Genomic DNA, 19140 nt, shown 5'->3' on the forward strand with positions numbered 1-19140 from the left:
GCCCACCTTGATCTGTATCTGCGCTTCTATCTGAAACTCTCCACATTTGGTGTTTCTTGGTAATTTGGTTTGTGTATGCAGGAAAGCAGTTTACTCCTTTTTTTTCTTTCTTTCTTTCTTGCCACCTATAAAAGATTAAGCAGACCCTTTTGACTGAGCTGACTGAAAACTGCAACTTGAATTGTAAATAGACTTCAGCAAAACAGTCTTTTTCTTTCCACAGTTTGAAGGAAAAATGATTTTGGCTACAACTATATAGTGGTTTCTTTCATGCAAGCGGAAAAGTTTTTGGATTCTCAGATGGAGTCCTTGAGGTTTTGCTTATGAATATATCTCCTGAGAAGTCTGTTTTTTCCCAGGAGCTGATGAGGCAGCAGCTGAGCTACCGCTGGTTGTTTCATGTTGCCTTCCTCTGTATGTCCTTACCTCCCTGCTCATCTCCTGTCTGTCTGACGTTGCCCATGTTCTTTGACATCAGTGTCAGAATTGACATCATGAAATAGTGTCACCTTCTTATCTTCATTTCAGAGGAGTGACACAAACTCTACTTGTCTGTGACAACGTAATGTATTCTGCTCCCATCCTTGCTGAAGAAGTGGCAGTGGGTGGGAGCCTTGGCAGGCGGATCTGTCCACTCCGGTCCTCTTGACTCGTGTAGTGTAAATATCTGTGGGATAACAGATGGACCGGCAAGCATTTTACAACCTTAGTAAGTGAAAGATGGGAAAGGGGTGAAGGCGCCTTTCCTGAGCACCCTGCTTTCCTCACCGCCTGGATGCAAGTGACTTCTCTGCACCATAAATCAGCAAAATTCTGGAAAAAGGAATTACTCATCTGAGAGGAGCCTGGCCTCGTTGGAGGCATGTTTGCTCAGGTCTGAAGGCTCAGTCAAAATCCTTCTCCTTGTGTAAGATGTAAGCCTGCTGGAGTTATATGGCCAGCAGTGTTTCTATTGCTGCAGACAGTCATGTAAATGGGGAAAAAACAGTAGCGTAGGCCAAGCCTAACCTCTGCTGGAGTGGATGGAGTGGCTGCCAGTAGGAGACTACCCTTCCAGCCATCCCTTGCACTGTGGGAGAAACCCAGCACCAGACCTGACACAGCTGTCTTCACGACTGTCGTGTTTCCCACACGCCTTCACGGCTCCGCTGCTGCTCCTCCAGTTCATCTGCAGCAGAGCTGGGCTGATTCTCACCCATCCCCGAAGAGCCAGGGTTTGTGCAAAGCAGCTCACTTTTTCACCAGCTGCAAAACCAACCGTGCAGGTTGGGGGTAACCACAGAGTAGCTTCAACTAGTCAGGAACTGCCGCTTTATGATATGCATGAAGTTTCATAAGGGACCTGTGAAACTCCTTCTTGACAAAGGAAACGGCAGGTCTGGTTTGTGCAGGTAAGAAGGAGGAGCGCTCACCCAGGCACGTACGCGTGTCAGCACGTTCCTGGCCACGTCCCTACTGAGTTTTAAGTGTGTTCATTCAGGGGGGGCAGGCTGGCTTCGGAAGAGATAGTCTGTATACATCCGTGCTCCCAGGGTCTGAAGTGGTCTTTGCCCTTCATGAAAGCACATTATTTAAACTCCGCATTTTGTTTTTCTTGATGTTGACCTCATCTGCTTGCCTGTGCTAGTAAGACAGCATCACTTACCTGTGGACCACTGGAGTGTTTCTCTTGTGCACAGGAAAATGTAATTGCAGGCCAGCCATACGAGAACAGAATAGCAGCCGGGAAGGGGCCCAGGGCACAGAGGAGAGGAAAAAAGGAGAGAGAGTTTGGGTACGATTCACTGAAGGATGAATATACTATAAGAAAATTAATATATTTTTGGAAATACTCTAAGGAGAAGAAGAAAAAGTTAAGGAAAATTACGGGGAAATAGGAAAATCATTTACGGTATATGATGTGTTGAATGTAAAAGTTGGGACTTTTGCATTTGAGAGGTTTAAGACATTCTGGTTTGGGCTTGCTCTTATTGAGTTCTACCAGTGTATATTGCCCTTGTTCACTTTGCTCCTGATATTTCCAACTCATTCTGCATCGGCTCTCTTCAGTTTGGTCAGCAAAGAGTTACAAAACATCTCTCTGGGTACATAAAAGAGGAGCTCTCTCCATCTTGGTCTCCTCCTGCTTTTCACTCCTCTCCAGCCTAACAGAGCTCACATGGTTTCCTGCCCTGCTCCCTAATGAACCTCCTCGGTGCTGCATTTGCAATTTTTCTTGGTCCTAATGTGCATCTTCTTGGGGGGCCATTTGCTGGCCTCACTGGGGATGAGACCCGGTGGCCCATTTCTGCTGGGAGGTGCCTGCTTTGCTGGGGAGAAGCACCGATGGCAGAGGTACAGCAGCTGTTCTGGGTGCTTTCTGTTGGTGTCACTTCAAGGTCTTTGCACCTCAGGCCCACTTTGCCACTCCGTTTTTGTCTCTTCATCCATTATCCACTTTGTGATGGTAGCAACCAAAGGCGGCTGGGGAGGAGGCTCTTCCCTCTTGTTTCCCTTCCCTCCTGCCCTTTGCCTAAAGGCAGCGGTGATTACAGCATCACTTCAGTCCAGCATAAACCTGTGCTCTGGTGAAAAAAGACCCTGTGTGAATGTTGGGGCCATCCAAGGGCTGGGGCGGGAGTGAGTCACCAAGGAAGGACAAGGACCCTTCTGGCAGCAGTGGGGAGTCGCATCGGTGGCCATTAATCCTTCCTTTCATCCCCGCTCTTGGGCCAAGGTGAGCCACTGCTAGCAAAAGCCAGATGTGCTCCTCCTGTCCCCAGACACGGTGTGGGGAAGAAGGCGGCAGGCAGGAACCCGTAGCTGTGCTTCCTTTTTAAACATCTCCCCTGTGTGGAGCTCGCTCCCTTGCCTGTGCAGGCAGCTGTGCGTCCCGGCTACCTGTGTGTAAGCAAGAGCACGGTGTGTAGTCCTGGCTACTCATAGGTGCCTGGCTCCGGTTTCTCTGGGTGGTGGAGCAGTGCTTCCCCTTAATTATTATGCATCAGCATTTCAGCTTGATTTTTACAAACGGCCTCTTTTTGTTCATAGTAGCTTTCTTTTCTTTTTCTTTCTTTGCCTTAATATAGCCAAGAGATAATCAACGAGTCAAAACACAAAATTCAAATGGAGATTGGGAGGGCATTTGTAGGTGACCTTTGTTTTTCAGATGCCCACAATCTCAAATTCTGTAGCATTATACACAGATTATGGCTCGGTTGCGTGTTTTAATGGGCAGATAATTAGATGAGCAATGAACTTTGTGGAAAGTTTTTGTGTAATCCATGCTGTCTATGTAAACGGATCTGTTTTGATTAAAAGGTGAGATTATTTTTTTTGACAGGCCACTTCTCCCCCTTCTACCCCCCCAAGAAAAAGTGTATTGGGGATTATGCTCTATTAAGTGATTGTTCACAATTCCTAATGCTGCTAAGCTTTGACATTTGTTTTAATGGCCATTTGTTATCACTTGTGTGAGGAGATAGGGTCAGTGCAAGTCATGTTGTAAGATTGCATTTGAACCACTAAGTGCCTGAGAACTATCTTCTTATCTTCTGTCATTACTCCTTCCTTATGAAAAAAGCCTGTAATAGGAAATCTAAGCAATCTGGAGACAAGCGCATGTTGTGCTGTGTCAAATGGAGAACTTAAACTGCTCTACTAGAGGTTCTAAATCCCTGTAGTTACTCAGCAGCTATCGGGCTTGCAGATGAATGCTGAAATGCGTGGTAGGTTGTGCGCTCCCTTGGCTCTCTGCTGTCAGCAAGAAGGAGGTGGGGTGGAGGACTTAAAGCAAGGGAAGTTTCAACTTTCAGAAAGCACAGCTTGCAAAGTGTGTGTCCTGGAACAGTTGCTGGAAAGTGGCACTGGGGATGCAGTTACATGCCATGCATCACCGTCAGCTTTGGCCTCTAGATCCAGTCCAGCTAATTTCCTATTTACACATTCACTGTTTTTATAGACTTGGAAGGGACACGCCTCCAGCCCTTTGTTCTCCTTAAGCGCTAAGCACCTTATCTGTTCTAATTTTTTGGACACATGTTATGTCTCTTCAGCAACATTAGTGCTACAAACTGATAAGGAAGCAGAGGTGGTCATGAAAGTGGACATCTTAGGTGGTTTTTGCCGCCTTCTTGGAGTAATTGTGAAACAGTGAAGGCTGCTGCCTGTTACTGCACCTTGGCTTTACGTTTGGTTCCAGGTGGTGTGTCAAAGAGCTACATGTGGACAAACTTCTGCATCTTTTGCTTATATGATATATACCCAGTTTTTTAAACTGACCTCTGTGTTATTGTCTGCTCTAACCTTTAACATCCAATTGTACCAGCTGGTTGCATGAGGCTTTTACATTCCCTTTGAAAAGCTTTTTCTGCTACTTATAAGTCAGTTTGATTAATATGTGGATGTATATTACTTCGATCTATGTGCGTATTTTTCATACATGAGTTTATAAATAATAGATCCATGTATCTCTGGAATGGTGTATTTGTAATAGTAGTGACCTCAACTCTTGTTTGGTGTCTCAGCTTTTTGTGTTCTCTGCTAGAAGTGATTGTCTTAAAAATGACTTCAAGAAACTGTCGAGAATGTGAATGTATTTTGAAAAAGAAAGCATTTTGTTACAGCTTTTTAATCATCTTGTTAATTGGGTTCTGCGGTGTTTTGATCTCTTTTCAGCTCTTAGCTGCTGGCCTGGGTCACAGATGAGAGAAACAGATGTCGGGACACTTGGTCAGAAGCAGTGCTCGTGGGTCCGCCTGCAGCCTTACTGCTGGTAGTTGTGAGTTAGCAGAGAGCATCCCACTGAAAGTTTCTCTCTGTTTGCTTGCAGACAGCCAGTCTGATGCAGAGACACTAGCTACAGGGAACGAAGTCTTGGACCTGACCTCCTGCGAGAAGGAACAGCCAGAGGAAATAACAGAGCTACCAGGGAGTGAGCGCAGCCTGAAGGAGGAGCAAAAAGCTAACTCCCCTCTGGCAGAAGTGGATACCGAAGAAAAAGCGGATGGATATGAAGAGGGCCCTGAGGAAGATTCTGTAAGTAACAAAAGTCTTGACCTCAATTTTGCCAGCAAATTAATGGACTTCAAGCTGGCAGAGAGTGACCAGAGTGCAGGCAGCAGTTCTCAGACTGAAAGGAAACATGCCTGTGACATTTGTGGCAAAACCTTCAAGTTTGCTGGCACTCTTAGCCGTCACAAAAAGGCCCACACTCGTGAGGACAGAAAGGATGAAAGGAGCAGTGAGGATGAAAGCAAAAGCATTCAGGATGGTGCAGGAGCTCCCTCGATGCAGGACTCTGGTCTTGAGCAGGAAGAGTCTCCGATGGACTTGAAGGTAGTGGAGTCTCCTGTGGACTGTGAGGCAACAGGAAAGGAAAATGAAGAGAGCGAAAGCATCTCTGAGGGGGAAGGCACAGAGAGAAAGTCCACTGAGAAGAGCAGTGATGACAAAAAACCAAAGACTGATGGGGCTAAGAGTACTGCAAAAGCAGACAAAAGAAAGAAAGTCTGTACTGTGTGCAACAAGCGTTTCTGGTCTCTGCAAGATCTGACGCGACATATGCGGTCTCATACAGGTAAGAGGAGGCCTGAGGGCAGAACAGATTACAGGCAGGTCTGCCACCAGCTGAGGCATCTACTGTGTAGGTACACGATTGCTGCTAGCACTTGAAGTTGGAGACACTGTGTTTAGTCCTACAGGTATCTCTACAGGTATCTTGCAAGTTGTCTTCTCTGCCCCAGTCCTTATGCTGCATACGGAGCCTATCGAGGGAGCGGGAATTGTCACCGCTGCCTTATCTTCAGTGCCCAAACTGTTTTGTCCATGGTTGGTTGCAGAATTTAGAGGTGAAGGCAAGTGTGGAGATCCCTGGGCAGTTGTTCTGTCCAGCGCCTGAGTCCGTTGTCATGTGCGTGTGGCTCTACCTCTTCCCAGTATTTTGATGAGCAGTGGAGAAACCTGGCAGGGTATGATAAGACTTCATTTCTGAGTGGAAGTTTAGAGAGAGAGTCTGTTTTTTTCTGATTATCCAAGCCTGGTACGGGTAGTGTGCTGGTGATCTGCATGTCCTGCTGCTCGAGTGACAGGCAAAGCTACAGTGGGCACCCTGCTCTTCATTCAGGCTTGGGCAGGGAAGGTGGAACACAGGTAGTAAAATGTTTGTCCGTTAAAATACGTGGGATTTCTTTATGCGATACGCAGTTTGCAGCAGTGCCTTGCAAATAAGATGAAGCCATAAGCCTGCTCAAATGTGAATTAATCATTCATTGTTATTAATGATGCATTTAGCTGTCAGCAGGCTGCTTTGACATGTGAAGACTGGTGCAGTTCGACATTTTGTGTCTTTTGAAGGTGCTCTCTGCTGAAGACAAGGTCTTTGTGATTAACAAAATATTTGTGCTGTAATTGACAGTGATGTTGAGTAAACTACACCAAGGACTAGTGCCTTAACCAGGTTTTTACCCTTCTAAATCATAAATACTGACCTATCGAGTGCAAAATGGACCTGGTTTCTTCTGGCATTGAGCCACAAGTGAGACAGGTCCCATTCTTGTGCCTATTTTCCATACTAATTCAGAAGCTTTGGAAGGTGCTGATATCGAAGTACTGAGCTTTACCCCCAAATGATGTGTGCCCGTGGAGGTTCCCATAACATATGTTTTAAATCGTTTTCATTGCATGCTGAGCTATGTGGGCCTTGTCGGTATGTTTTTTTCCCATTTTGACTCTTCTTGACACTGAAGGATGTTCTGACATAGGACAGGTGTTGAACAGGAACCTGGGACAGTGCTTTCTTCAGATTTAATAAATGTAAATAGCACCTATCCCCACTGTTAGATCAGAGCATTTTCAGTTAGGTCAGTGCATTTTCAGCTGAGGATTTTGCCTGAGTACTGTGGGTTGACTGTCCTCCTCCTCTCCCTCCCAGTTATTCAGCTATATTGACAAAATGCTGTCAGGTTGTAACGTGGCTTATGCTTCAGTTTTAATGTCCGGAATTTTTTAAGGATAACTGTAAGGTTTTGGGATTTCTTTATTCAGAAGAGGAGCGTTTGGGACACGCTGGTGAAGTGTGCAAGAAACTTCTGCCTGCCTACAGAATGGCAATCAGGCTGGAAATGTTTTGTTGTCCAGTGCAGGCTGCTTCCCAGCAAGCAGCTGTGGGCTGCTCTGGTGCTGCCTGCCCAAGCACAGCATCAGCCAGGGTGCAGCATCAGCTACAGCCGAGTGCCGGATGGGCAAGGGCTGTTGGGCAAAGATGCTCCCAGGGGTCTGTGCCCTGCCTTGATAGCAGATGCCCAAGCAGGACACTGGAGAGAAGTGTTGGCTTCCCAGGGACCTACTTGCACATTTCAGCCAGCCACCTCAAGTTTGTAATAGGTTTTCTTTTAATGATCCCAAGCATTATTACCAGTGAGAAATGAGCCGCATTTCTTTGTCTTCGTTCTCTGTGCTCATTGGCACAAGATGGTGTCTCGATGGAATTGCAGCACTGAAAAGTCTTTAGTAGGTGCAGCTGGAAATAGAGGATGGGTCAGGGTGGGACCTTGTTCTTGAGAGTAGGTAGCACCTTGAGGCTTGGTTGGGACTTTGGGGGAATTTTGTCTGTGGGGCTGTGGTTGCTTTTGTTTTCTGATGAGCTCATGCTTAGGAAAATGTTGAAGCATTTCCAGTGCAAAAAGCAGCTCTGAGATCGGAGCAACCCACCTGTTGATTACAGCAGAGGATGCCTGCAGCTGCTCTGCAGCTTAAGATTGCAAAATGAGACCTGCAAGTAGCATTTCTGGCATGGGTATGAAGAGGTTTTTCAGGGGCTTTGGCACGTCACTCCTGTCCTAAGGCACCAGTGGGCTGAGGAACACCAGCAGCTCTGTAAATAACATCCTGAGGCAGGCACCTTTCACTCAGTCAGTAAATTTTGATCACCTCTAACAGACATCTGCTGTGTCCCACGAATGCCTGACAAATCTAGGTCCTTTAGCTGTCCTGTGTCTGTTTTGAAATGTGGCGATACTGTCTTCTGCCTGACTGAAAGAGGAGGGGCTGTTGTGGCGAGGGTAATTTCTGGCAGCTTCTCTTCGACTTCAGTGATTAAATTGTGCATTTAATCCTTGCCCATCTGTCAGCATCTGAGAGAGAGGGAGATGCTTTCTTACGTGCAGTTCAGTTGTTAAGTGCTGTTGATCACGGTTACCTGGGCAGTATCCTCATTCTCCCATCTCCAGGCCCTCTCTCGGCGTGTCTCAGGGGCTGACCTGCAGCCAGGAGCCCCTGGGATGGGCTGGTTTCACAAAGGCTTTTGAGGTCCAGAGGACGACTGCAGACCTCTTCCAGAAAAGCTGCTGACTAAATTGGACAGGATGCTAATGAGCACCCAGGGCTTATGGTCTGCCTCCCTCCCTAGTGCAGGGGCATACCGGGCTTGTAGAAATCTCAACACATTTAGGTTTGATTTTTCATTTGTACCTTAGGAGATTTATCTGTATTCCTGCTTACATGTCATCAGCTAGTTCAATGGTACAAAAGGAAAAAACCTGCATAAATGTGACGTCCACATTTGATACAGGTGCCGAATTTCCAAAGTGTAGAGCATCTTGCGCCGATTGAAACAAGAGGGAGGCACGTTTGTGACTTTATAGCTGACCTTTGTATTTTAATTCTCTTCCAGGTGAGAGACCTTACAAGTGTCAAACCTGTGAACGGACCTTCACTCTGAAACACAGCCTGGTTCGTCACCAGCGCATACACCAGAAAGTCAAAAATGCCCGAAACCATGGGAAGGAGAGCGACAAGGAGGACACCCAGTCGAGGTGCGGAGAAGACAGCGAAAATGAGTCTAGCCACAGTGGCGCCAATCCCATCTCAGAAAACGAGTGTGACTCTGTGGGGGGGGGCGTCGGTAGCCATACGTCCCTCTTGGGGAGCCGAAAAGAGTCCCTGGCCAGCACGGTCAAGGACTCCCCCTGCAGAGAGGAGAGGCCAAGCGGGCGAGGAGCCAGCACCTGCCTCGCGGAGCCCACCAAGAGTGCACAGAAACAGACCGCAAAAGACCAGGAGCCTCGGGGTAGCTCCGAGCACGAGAGGCCCTCGGGTTTCATTCAAGACTTGCTGGAGCTGCACAACAAAAAGTCTCCCATGAATCACATCCTTGCCTCTGCAGACAGTGCGCCTCAGCTCTTGGGGGTTGAATAACTTGCTAGGAAGTCGGACCCATCCCAGCACACAAGCTGAAGCCAGCAGAGCAAGGTTTCTGGAGTCTTGTTTTGGAAGAGCGACCTACAGCTGTGGGGAGAGTATGGCAGACTGGACGCGGTGCCATATGCCTTTCAGTATAATAATGCAAGAGACTACAGTATATACTGATTTGAGTGCCTTACTACTTTATTAGATCTTTTGGTATTATAGATTTTTTTTTTCAAAAATGATTTTTTTTTAATATTTTAATGAATTATTTGGAGAGGACCTTTTTCATTTAAGCATTAATGTTACCTTTTGTATTGGTGTGCGTGAGCTTGTTCTTGTATATCTGTGATAGTCGCTGTGTTTGTTCTCTGAGCTGGAAATGGGGGCAGTGGGGTGGGAGGCCCTTGGATACCACAGCTAATAACTGGAAGAAAAATTATGTGAATTTCATACGAAATAGTCGGAGGAATTGCGGAGGAGATGTTGATTTATTGTTTTTTCTCAGTAGATGTTCTTGCATTTGCCACATGGTGGAGCATTAAGCCTGTTCCAGGCAATAACAACGTGGCAGTTGAAGGTGTTCAAAGTGGTTCAAGCCAGGAGCAGGAAACGCAATGAATTTCAACCTCAAGCTTGTTTCCACTTTTTCAGCATTACAAATGGTCTTTTAAATCCTAGGGTTTTTTTCTGGCCATCGTGGACTAGGCGTGTATACAGAGAAGAGTTACATAGCAACGTAACCTATGGAAATTACGCACCCGCTGTTATATATGTTTGATTTGCTTCAGTATATTATTATTATTATTTTATTATTATTTTATAAAAATCCATCAGTTCGCTTGTCTCTGCAGTCAGCAGAAACCAATGGGCAATATTTGCCCACGCAGATGTGTAATGCAGCTTGGATCCCCTCTCGAAATGTTTTTGACTTAATGCTTTCACCAGCTCCTCTTCTTATGTTGCAGCTCTTCTACTGTACTTTAAACGAAACCCTTCCTCTGACCGGAGAGTCAAGTGGAGGCCAGCGAGGTATCATCACACCTGTACAGGGGAACATCTCACTCGTGGTGGGGTGCGAGTGCGTGTTTGTGCGTGCGTGTGCGTGCGTGTGTGTTGGGGGGAGAAGTGTGCGAGAACAGGGCCGCGTAAAGCCCCTCCAAGTGCATCAGAAAGGCACTGCGAGTACTAGGTTAATCTTGTTGCAATCAGATCGGTGGCAGCGTGTGTTACTTAAAGAGCAAAGTTATTCCGTCTTCCAGTTGAAAGCAAGCAAGGGAGAAATGCGAGCCTTACCGTCATCTTGCTACTGTCATGGTCTAGAGCAAGAAAATACTACTGGTAATAAAACTACAGATATAAGACATGTTAAAAATAAATAAAATAAATTAAAAAAAAAAAAAATTCTTCCTGAGATTTTGGGGTTGATGCTTGAAGACTTGAGGTGTGTGTCTAAATTTCATATCGATAATTTTAACCCCTTTAATGCTGGCAGCTGGAATTTCTCCGAATGGCTCCTGTTGCCGGCAACAGGTGACACTCCAGCCACCAATATTGAAGGGGTTAAGCGAAATGTATCCTACTGTAGCTGCGCATTTTTAGGAGTGCCCAGCGTTTTTGTTGTCCTTGTTGTTGTTGTCGTTATTGTTGTTTGTTAATTGTCCTTCAGTCATGACCTCTGGGACAGACAGAGCCATAATAGCATTGCCGGAGCCTCACTGTGCTATTCCACCACTGCAGCCCCCCAGCCCAGCCCGCACTGTGACCCTCCCTCCTTCCCCCCGCAGAATCGCTTTTCCTGCTCTCACCAGACATGGAGGAAGTGGGCCTTGGACCCAGTCTATATTATATAATATATATATATCTATATATATCTATATCTATATTAAAAATTCTCCGAAAATTTCTGGAGACTGAAATCTCACTGTCCAGAATTCAAAGGAAGAGAAACGTTCTCGAGTAATATTCTTGCAAATAGAATAAGAAAAAATGGTTGAGGTATATGTGATTTCTATTTTTTGTGTGTTGTTGGTTTTTTTTTTCTAAATAGGGATGTTTGAACCAGTTCAGAAACTAAGCTAACGCCAGATATAGATAAATCAATCACAACCAATGATACATTTGAAACTCTATCCAGGTGCATTCTACTTAAAACCAGTTCACGCATCCCTTAAATTGTTATTACTATTATAATTATAATAATAATTATTATTATTTTGGGTATTTTTTGGTTTTTGTCTTTTTTTGTTTTTGGTTTGTTGTTTTGGTTTTTTGTTTTGTTTTGTTTTGGTTTTTTTGCAACTCTCCACACTAAACTGCGCAATACTGTGGGGGAGAAGCCATTACTAAACTATATGCTGCAGAACAATGTAGCAAGTAATTAATTCCCAGCAGCCTGCCGGGACATCTGCTAGCAATAATCACTATTGATTTAAAGCTTTATTTAGCCTTTATCTATATCCTAGTAGAGTATAAGGTCTTGCCACATTTTATTGACATTTTTATTAGTTGAGTTTGACTGAGAACCGTTGCTGTTGTTGGGGTTTTTTTGTTTCCCCTCCTCCCCCAATATTAAACTGTGAAATTCATAATGTGTTTAAACTATGGGTGAATCTTAGGCTTTAGTTTGCATGTTCAGCTAATTTGTCTCTATACGATTTTTGTTTGAATCTTTTTATTTTTTTTCCTCTCTCAGGGCTTTTACAAAAAACAAAAAACAAACAAAAAAAAAGGATCTTCTGAAATTCTTTTGCCTGAGTTGCAATGGACTTAACATTGAGATAATTCAATCACTACATTAAGCACTTGACTGTGAAAGCGCAAAAAAAAAAAAAAAAAAAAAAAAAAAGGAAAAAGAAAAAAAAGAGAACCTTGTTTGAGGCTGTTGTGAAATAACTTTTGGGGGCTATGTGACAGTCTGATTCCATTTTCAGAATGATTCATCATCTTCGCTCTCCTCTCTGTGTGTCTCCTTTCTCTTCTCTCTCTCTCTCTCTCTCTCTCCACGAAGGAAGTTTAATCCTAGTGATTTCATCCCATGCAGGAAACAGTAATAAATGTGTAGAATTCATATTTTTCTAAAGGGAACTTAAACTGCTGCTACGAATTGTGTACAAGACTGGTTTATGCCACATGAACAGAGAATCACACATTTGTTTTGGTACTTTTATTCCTCTTTTTATTCAGTTGTACAGTACTTCCAAATTCAAAATAAAAAGTAAAACTTGTTCTGTATCAAACCATCTAAGCAATAAAATGTTATATTTAAAAATTATAGGTTACAAAATGGACGTGGCTCTTCTTGTGGGTTTGTTGTAACTTGTTTTCAGACTTCTCTGCCAGAGGATGACATACAAGCTGGAGCTTATCTGTGCAAACAGCATCACAGTTTTTCTTCCTTCAGTTGAAGTGAGTTTGAGAGGATTGCAGCACTTTGAAAATTCACGTTCATTGTGACTGCTGTTCTCTGGTGGTCAAGCCCCTTTGAAATGGGGCTTCCGAAGACAGCAGCGAAGTACTTTGGTGCTGGTTTTCCTGCACAGGTGTTGGGTCAGGGTTCTCTTCCCTTTTTTTATAAACGGTAGCCCTGTGATGACATAAGTGAGCATCCTTCCAGCACGTTGTGGTGATTAACAGTCTGTCAGTTATTTTCTGTATAAATTAAGGAGGTTTCTGCCAGCATAGTTCTCTCTTCTTTCATAAATGTGTATGGCTGTGAAATCTTCAGGATGTATTCAAAAGCCACATGCATGTGTCAAAGAAAAAAAAAAAGAAATCCTTTGTTTTAGCTTGTCAGAGCTGCCTTAGCTGCATTTCATATGTTTTCCTATAAATAAAATGCATTTCACAGGACGGTGAGCCAAAGAATCATCTGAGTTGCGTATCTAGCTCTGTAGGCCAGGGAGTTGTAGCGAAGCTGAAGCATCCACATCTTCCTAAGTCCTGGTGGGATAGTTCTTTCTGGTGGAGAAACAAACCAGATTTTCAGGATCAGAGAGACAAACCCAGGGGGTAAACTGCTGCTGCTTTCCTCCCTCTAGCCTCCTGTACCTTCGTGACAGAGGTTAAAATTCCCCACAGCACTGTTCTCGGGTGAGGACCTGGTCCCTCACCACCAAACAGGGACAGGTTAAAAGAAAACCAGCCAGCTCTGCCCCAAACCGAGGGTGGCTGGCGAAGCGGGGCTCTGTGAGCTACCCCTGGGTGGGCTGATGGGCTGGGAACGAGATTTCGGAGGGAGGAAACCTGCAGAAAATCACTCTCTTCCCTTTCCCACCCCCTGGCCTGAGAAATGCCTCCTCTCACGAGACTGATGGGAAGGAAGCTCATGTCCAAAGGTGCGTTTTACAGCTGTCATGAGGTGTAAACCCAAATGGGGTAAGTTTGCGTGGCTAGGAAGTGATTGTGACTAATTACTTAGGACATAGGCAACTAAAAAAGCACTTCCTTCTTGGCCAGGGAAGGGCCCAGCCCTTTTCTCCTACCTAAATTTGACTGTGACTATTCCCAAGTTGGGAATTTCCCTGCTGCCCTTGCCTTGGCAGGGTGACCTGGGGCAGGGCAGCCGAACTTTGCTCCCTGCTGGCATTCCCCCCTCCCCCCCTGCTGCCCCCGCTCCTCCCGCACTGTCTCCCCTGGCAGCATAGCTGGAGCTGGCCCGAAACATCACATCGGAACGGGGAGGTGGTGGTGGCATCTCCATGTGCCTCCTCCAACTTGCTGCTTCCTTGCCTCAGTCCCTAAAGCTTTTTTCCCCACTTTTTTTTTTTTTTTTTATTTTAAATTTTTGACATGGGTGGAGAGAGTGGCACAGCCCCCGTGTTGTGGATCTATCTCAGCAGTGCTGGGATACGGCGTGGAGTCTGTGCCCTCTCCCCAGAGCATTAAGGTTTGGGAAGGCCGAAGTCCTCTGCCACCACGGGGATGCCCCTGGCAGCGAGGGCCACCAGGAGGGTGGCTTTTTCCAAGCGTGGAGTGTGAACCTGCGGGCTCTGGACCATGGGGATGGGCAGGAGGGCTGGCCTGAGAGAGCGGGCTTGGGTGGAAACTGGCTGTCCCAAAGCAGGACACGGAGCCCAGCCGGAGCACCTTTTACATTTTTACTGCCAAAGAAATGCAAACTGGTAAAAAGGAAGGAATAAAAGTATTTGTTTTCTGTTACCCAGCTGTCACAAAGCACCCAGCCTTTGAGGGGTGGCGGCGCTGTATACCTAGGTCTTCTGAACGTGAGCACAATGAAAAATGATTTGCGTTTGATACTAACAGTGTTTTGCTGTGTTCTGCTGAAAAAGTCTCCTAAATTAGTCGTGTTTCAACTAGCAAAGGCAGCAAAGGGCCTGCAGTTTGGGGAATCACACGTGCCTTTTTCTTCAGGCATTTCTGTAGTTACAATGGGATTGAAAATGTCACTTTCGGAAACCCTGAGGCTTAGAACTATCTGCAAAACAGAGATGCAAGACCCCAGCACAGAACAACTGGCACTTTCTGTACGTCAGACAGTCTAAGAGGCACCGTCCTCTGTCATCCACTCCGATAACGCAGGAAAAGGATGGAGAAATGCATCAGCTTGTTTAATGGGACCATCTCCAACTACTGGACTGCGGAAAAATGGGCCACGCTGGCATTTTGCAGAACTTGGGTACTTGAGCAACCAACATCGGGGAGTAAAACGTGTACAACGCACAGGTATTGTCTGGTGATACCGGGCCATTTGAGCTCTCCAGCCCAGGATCTGCGTGATGTCCCCTCCCTTGGCAGTAACTGCAGTCACCTGCGCAGGGGAGAGCCTTGCTGCACCTCACCTGTGCTGCCCCCGGTGAACCGGCAGCAGGGAACACGCTGGGCTTTGCTCTCCAATCTGCTTAAATAAGGGAACAGCCACAGTTTGACTTGGGGGATTTTGAAGATCTTCTTTGTGTTGGAGAGGAGCCGAATGTTTCACCAAAAAATCGTTCAGGGTTTGGGGAAGAAAATATATGTACGTGTGGGAAAAGGCATGTATCTAACCTACTGGTGGGATGACATTATTTGACTGGGTACCTCCATCTCAGACTGCCCATGCAGTGGCTGACCCGGGCAGGTGATGGGTTGTGTGGCCGTGTGTGTCCTGCAGGTGGCCAGCACCACGTCACTGTGGTGACCCATGGGCTTTGGGTCCTGGGTGTGCTCCGGAGTTCCTGGGTTTGGCCTCCAGCACATGGGAGCTCCTTGCTCCATGTCCTCACGTGCACACACAGGGAATGGGGAAATAGATGTCCAGGGGCATATTGTTGTCATTACCTGGAAACTGGTGGCTGCTGGTACCCACAGATTTGCTGGCAGATCACAGGGTTTCCCTAGTCTCAGGCCATTAGTGCCGTGCTGGATCGCGGGATTAGAGAAAGCAGAACTATCCCTAAAATGTCAGGGGGTTCAGCACAGCTGGGGTTCCTGAGCCAGCAGCTCTGCTGAGGGGTGTGTGGCTGCAGTCTGTTCCTCTGGTTTTGAAGCAAGAACATCAGCAGAAGTGTTGTGTTGTTGCCACCCCCTCCAGAGCCTGCAGTGTCCTGCAGACACACCGTTGGAGGCCCTTGGCCGTTCCCAACGTGGCCTGGCCAGCACCTTTCCCAGTCACCTCAGCGGCTGGCAATGCGGTTTTAGCTGATGTAACCCTACTCGCCAGTCCTGGAAGGACGATTGATACCAAGTAAGCACAAGGTGTTTCTCCATGTTGAGCGGGTGTCAGGCACTGGCGGCGTGCCCCCCTGGGCCCGTGGAAGGTTACGGACTCGCTTGTCCTGTGGTGGGTACGCGTTTGCTTGGGGCTTATTAGAGGACTGGGGTGGGGGGCACAGCACAGAGAGGGGTGCTCTGGGGCAGAATTATTTGGTGTTTTAGGATCTCGCCAGCATCACCTCTTCCAGGAGCAAAGGCTGCCAGAGCATCCCTGTGTGCTGCCGGGGCTCATCAGTGGCCTCACCTGGGCAGTGAGGTCTGGTAAAGCTGGGGGGGAAGGAAGGGTGTGGGCAAGGAGAGCAGTGTGAGCAGGAAGTATTGCATTTGTGCGCTGCTGCTGAAGCACCAGTTCTGCACTGAAAAAAAAAAAAAACCAAAACCAAAAAACCCACCAAAACATTTTTCCAGTAAGATCTCTTTTTTCCAAAGGAATTAAATGGATTAACACCTGGGAGAAAGAGAGTGGAGAGGCAGAGGGAAGCTGGCCCGCCTGAAGCCAGCCGTGAGGACACAACTGACGTGCCGTCGGTCTTACTGCATGGATGTCTAGCGATACAGTAACATCTACCTTGCTGCTGCTGGCTACACGTTACCCCAGGTAAGTGACGTGCACGTGTGTCACGGTGCTAATGGGGTGCGTGACAGAGGAAAAAGTTGAATTCTCTAGCAAAATGAAAACCTTCAGAGTATTCGTGGGTAAGGGGCCGATGTGCCTCCGTTGCAGGCTGCATCTGAAACAGCCCTGTAGAGCTGAAACCAAGCACAGATGGAGCTGAGAAGCGTTGCTGAAGCTTTCCAAAAATTCTAGTACTGCCCCTGCTTTCAGTTCTCAGACCCCCTCTCTGCCTAAAAAAAAACTCCCCACACTCAAAGGAAGCGGGAGTCTTTCATGTTAAATACTAGCAAGCGGGAAGACTTCTCTGGCTCACGGATCCTCACTGTGTAAGGCAGTGGAAAACCTTGTAGCAATCCTCTGAGTAGTAGGAACTGGAAATAGCTTTCTCCTTTGCTGTGCTTGTTGTTTATTTCTCCTGTGCCAGATTAATCTCTCGTTTGGCAGGGAAAACCGCCAGGAGTGTATGAGGAAACTCTGGACAATGGGTGTTTGGAATACGCTGTTGTGAAAGCGTTTGAATTTCTCTAGGCCCCTTCAGCAAAGGGCTGTGAAGCAGTTTGTGAACATCGGCGATCAGGAGGCTGTAAATAAAGAGAGAAATTTGCCGGAGAAAAGGCTTTTCATCACACGAGGCCTGATCTATTTTCATAATCTCAGAGGCAGAGGTTAATATGGTGACTGCCAGCTCTGCCGAGGGCTGACTTCACATCAGGAATTTTTAGATTGTAACTGTGCAGAGAGCGCGGCTGTGCTACTCGTAAAAATGTGCGAAGGCAGGACAAGGTGTCAGCCAGAGGGGTCAGTGGCTCTGCGATAATGCACGACCTGAGCAGCTGGGATATGAGAAACAGCAGAACTGTCCTCCCTGCAGCACGTATGCAAAGAAATGGTCCTACCTTAGCGTGTGTGCATGCAGGGCTGGCAGCCCCTGCCCTTAGGCAGGGAGTAGGCGCAGGCATGAGTCCAGTTGCATTTGGGTAACCAAAGCAATCAATGCGTTTAACCTTTCCTCCCATCTCCTGTTACCTGGTCATACAGAGAATGATTTGCAACTAGGCTTGTTGTTTTTAACGAGCAGCATCTAACTTCTAATGAATCTGCACCCAGAAGAAATACTTGTGTTTTATTTTATGGTGACGGCAGTGCTAGTTGTGGGATGTAGGCTTGCTTTGATCCATAAATATTTCTCCCAAGTATTTGCAACTTCGGCTTTACCACGTGATCTGTGCTTAGGAACGGAAAAGCGACCGGGTAAAATCTGGTCACAAAAATGTAACCTTTTTCATTGCTGTTTTCCTCTATTTCTACTGAAGCGTAGCCCTACTTGATGCGCAGGGCTCCCAGGTAGCAGCTGGGGAGGAGGCAGAACGGGGGAGGACACACGCCTTCGCATGCTCTGCTGCCGAGTGGGATACAATACTCGTACATTTGCTCACTTTGCCAGTAAATGCCTTTTCGATGGCAGAATACTTAACGCCATTTCATCTGTTGCCTTCAAGATGCTTATATGACTGAAGCTTTTACAGGCTTCAAGGGTACATATACCAGCTCCAGCATACTCCACAGCTGCAGAAAATCAAAGTATCGAGCTGCCTGTGTATGCACAGCAATCTGGGAAAAGGCTGCACCACAACGTACCCAGTTTGATTTTTTTGACCTCCTGTCTAGATCATTATCTGCCAGTACCATCTGGAGCTGAAACCACAGAGGCCTTCTAGCGCAGCTACCTGGAGCCCAGGATCGGCGCCGAGCTGGTTAGAAAAGCTTGCCAGGGCTGCAGGTAAGGGAACGGAGGGGATCTGCAGCACTGAGCAACCTGTGCACCTGGTGGTAATGTGCTTTGGTACAGGATGCAGAGCCAGACGCTGCTTTTAATGCATTTGGCTATTACTGTTTGGTGAATGCACCTCTCATAAAGAAGTTTGAAATTTTTTCTGAACCAAAATATTCTCTTTAGCAGCTGTAAAACACCTGCTCAAAAATGAAGGCACTTAATGTGACCTTAACGCTTCACCAGAACTGATAGCAGCTCCTCCCAGGGTTCCTCGTGGCAGTGTTTTGCTGAACTGCAGCTGTGGGATCGCTTTGCAGTTTGTCAACAGATCCTAGTGACCGGCACTTATTATCGCTGCAGTGAATCAGTAACGTCTGTTTCGGTGCAATTCTACAGATTCAGCAAAATAGCAATGACCGGGTGATGGCACGATGGCCCTTTCCACTAAAGGAAAACTGGAGTAACCACAAGGAGCGCTCCACCTAAGGACCAGTGAGTGACACCCAGTGAGATGCTTTTAAGAGGAGCAGAGGCAGTTCAGCCTCAACAGGACCTTGAGGGAACGACTCATCCTTTATGGGCATGGAGTAACACTACTGAGTGAAGCCAGTGCCTCATACTTCATCCTTGCCATACCTTTTAGTTGGGAGGGGGTGTGGGGGGTGGCAATAGGATGCTGCAGTATTGCCACCTGTCAGACACCTAACAGACTGGAAAGGCGACCATCCCCGTGCAGTGTGTTTTTTAAAATACAAGCTAAATTCCATTTCCCTTGGGGTTTTTTCCTTTCTGAAAGACAGCAGCCTTTCCTGTGGGGCCTAACAGCAAGCTGTGCTTCGTGGTTTTCAGCTTGCTTATAGCAGCAGGCAGTTAG

General features: G+C 46.7%; 1 protein-coding gene across 8 annotated transcripts in view; it reads left to right on the forward strand.

Annotated features, from left to right (window-relative positions):
- Positions 1-12436, forward strand: part of RREB1 (ras responsive element binding protein 1) — a 125856-nt gene extending 113420 nt beyond the window's left edge. For 7 of the 8 annotated variants that reach the window (XM_055798794.1, XM_027789023.2, XM_005239063.4 and 4 more), the window contains 2 exons: positions 4811-5557; positions 8651-12436. In XM_055798794.1, the coding sequence (XP_055654769.1) occupies positions 4811-5557; positions 8651-9174 (1271 nt within the window). In that variant the 3' untranslated portion in view covers positions 9175-12436. The remainder of the gene's footprint in view (positions 1-4810; positions 5558-8650) is intronic. The other variant, XM_055798799.1, reaches the window with a different exon arrangement.
- The last annotated feature ends 6704 nt before the right edge of the window (positions 12437-19140 follow it).

The sequence above is a fragment of the Falco peregrinus genome, chromosome 3 (genome assembly GCF_023634155.1).
Source record: "Falco peregrinus isolate bFalPer1 chromosome 3, bFalPer1.pri, whole genome shotgun sequence".
Lineage (NCBI taxonomy): Eukaryota > Metazoa > Chordata > Aves > Falconiformes > Falconidae > Falco > Falco peregrinus.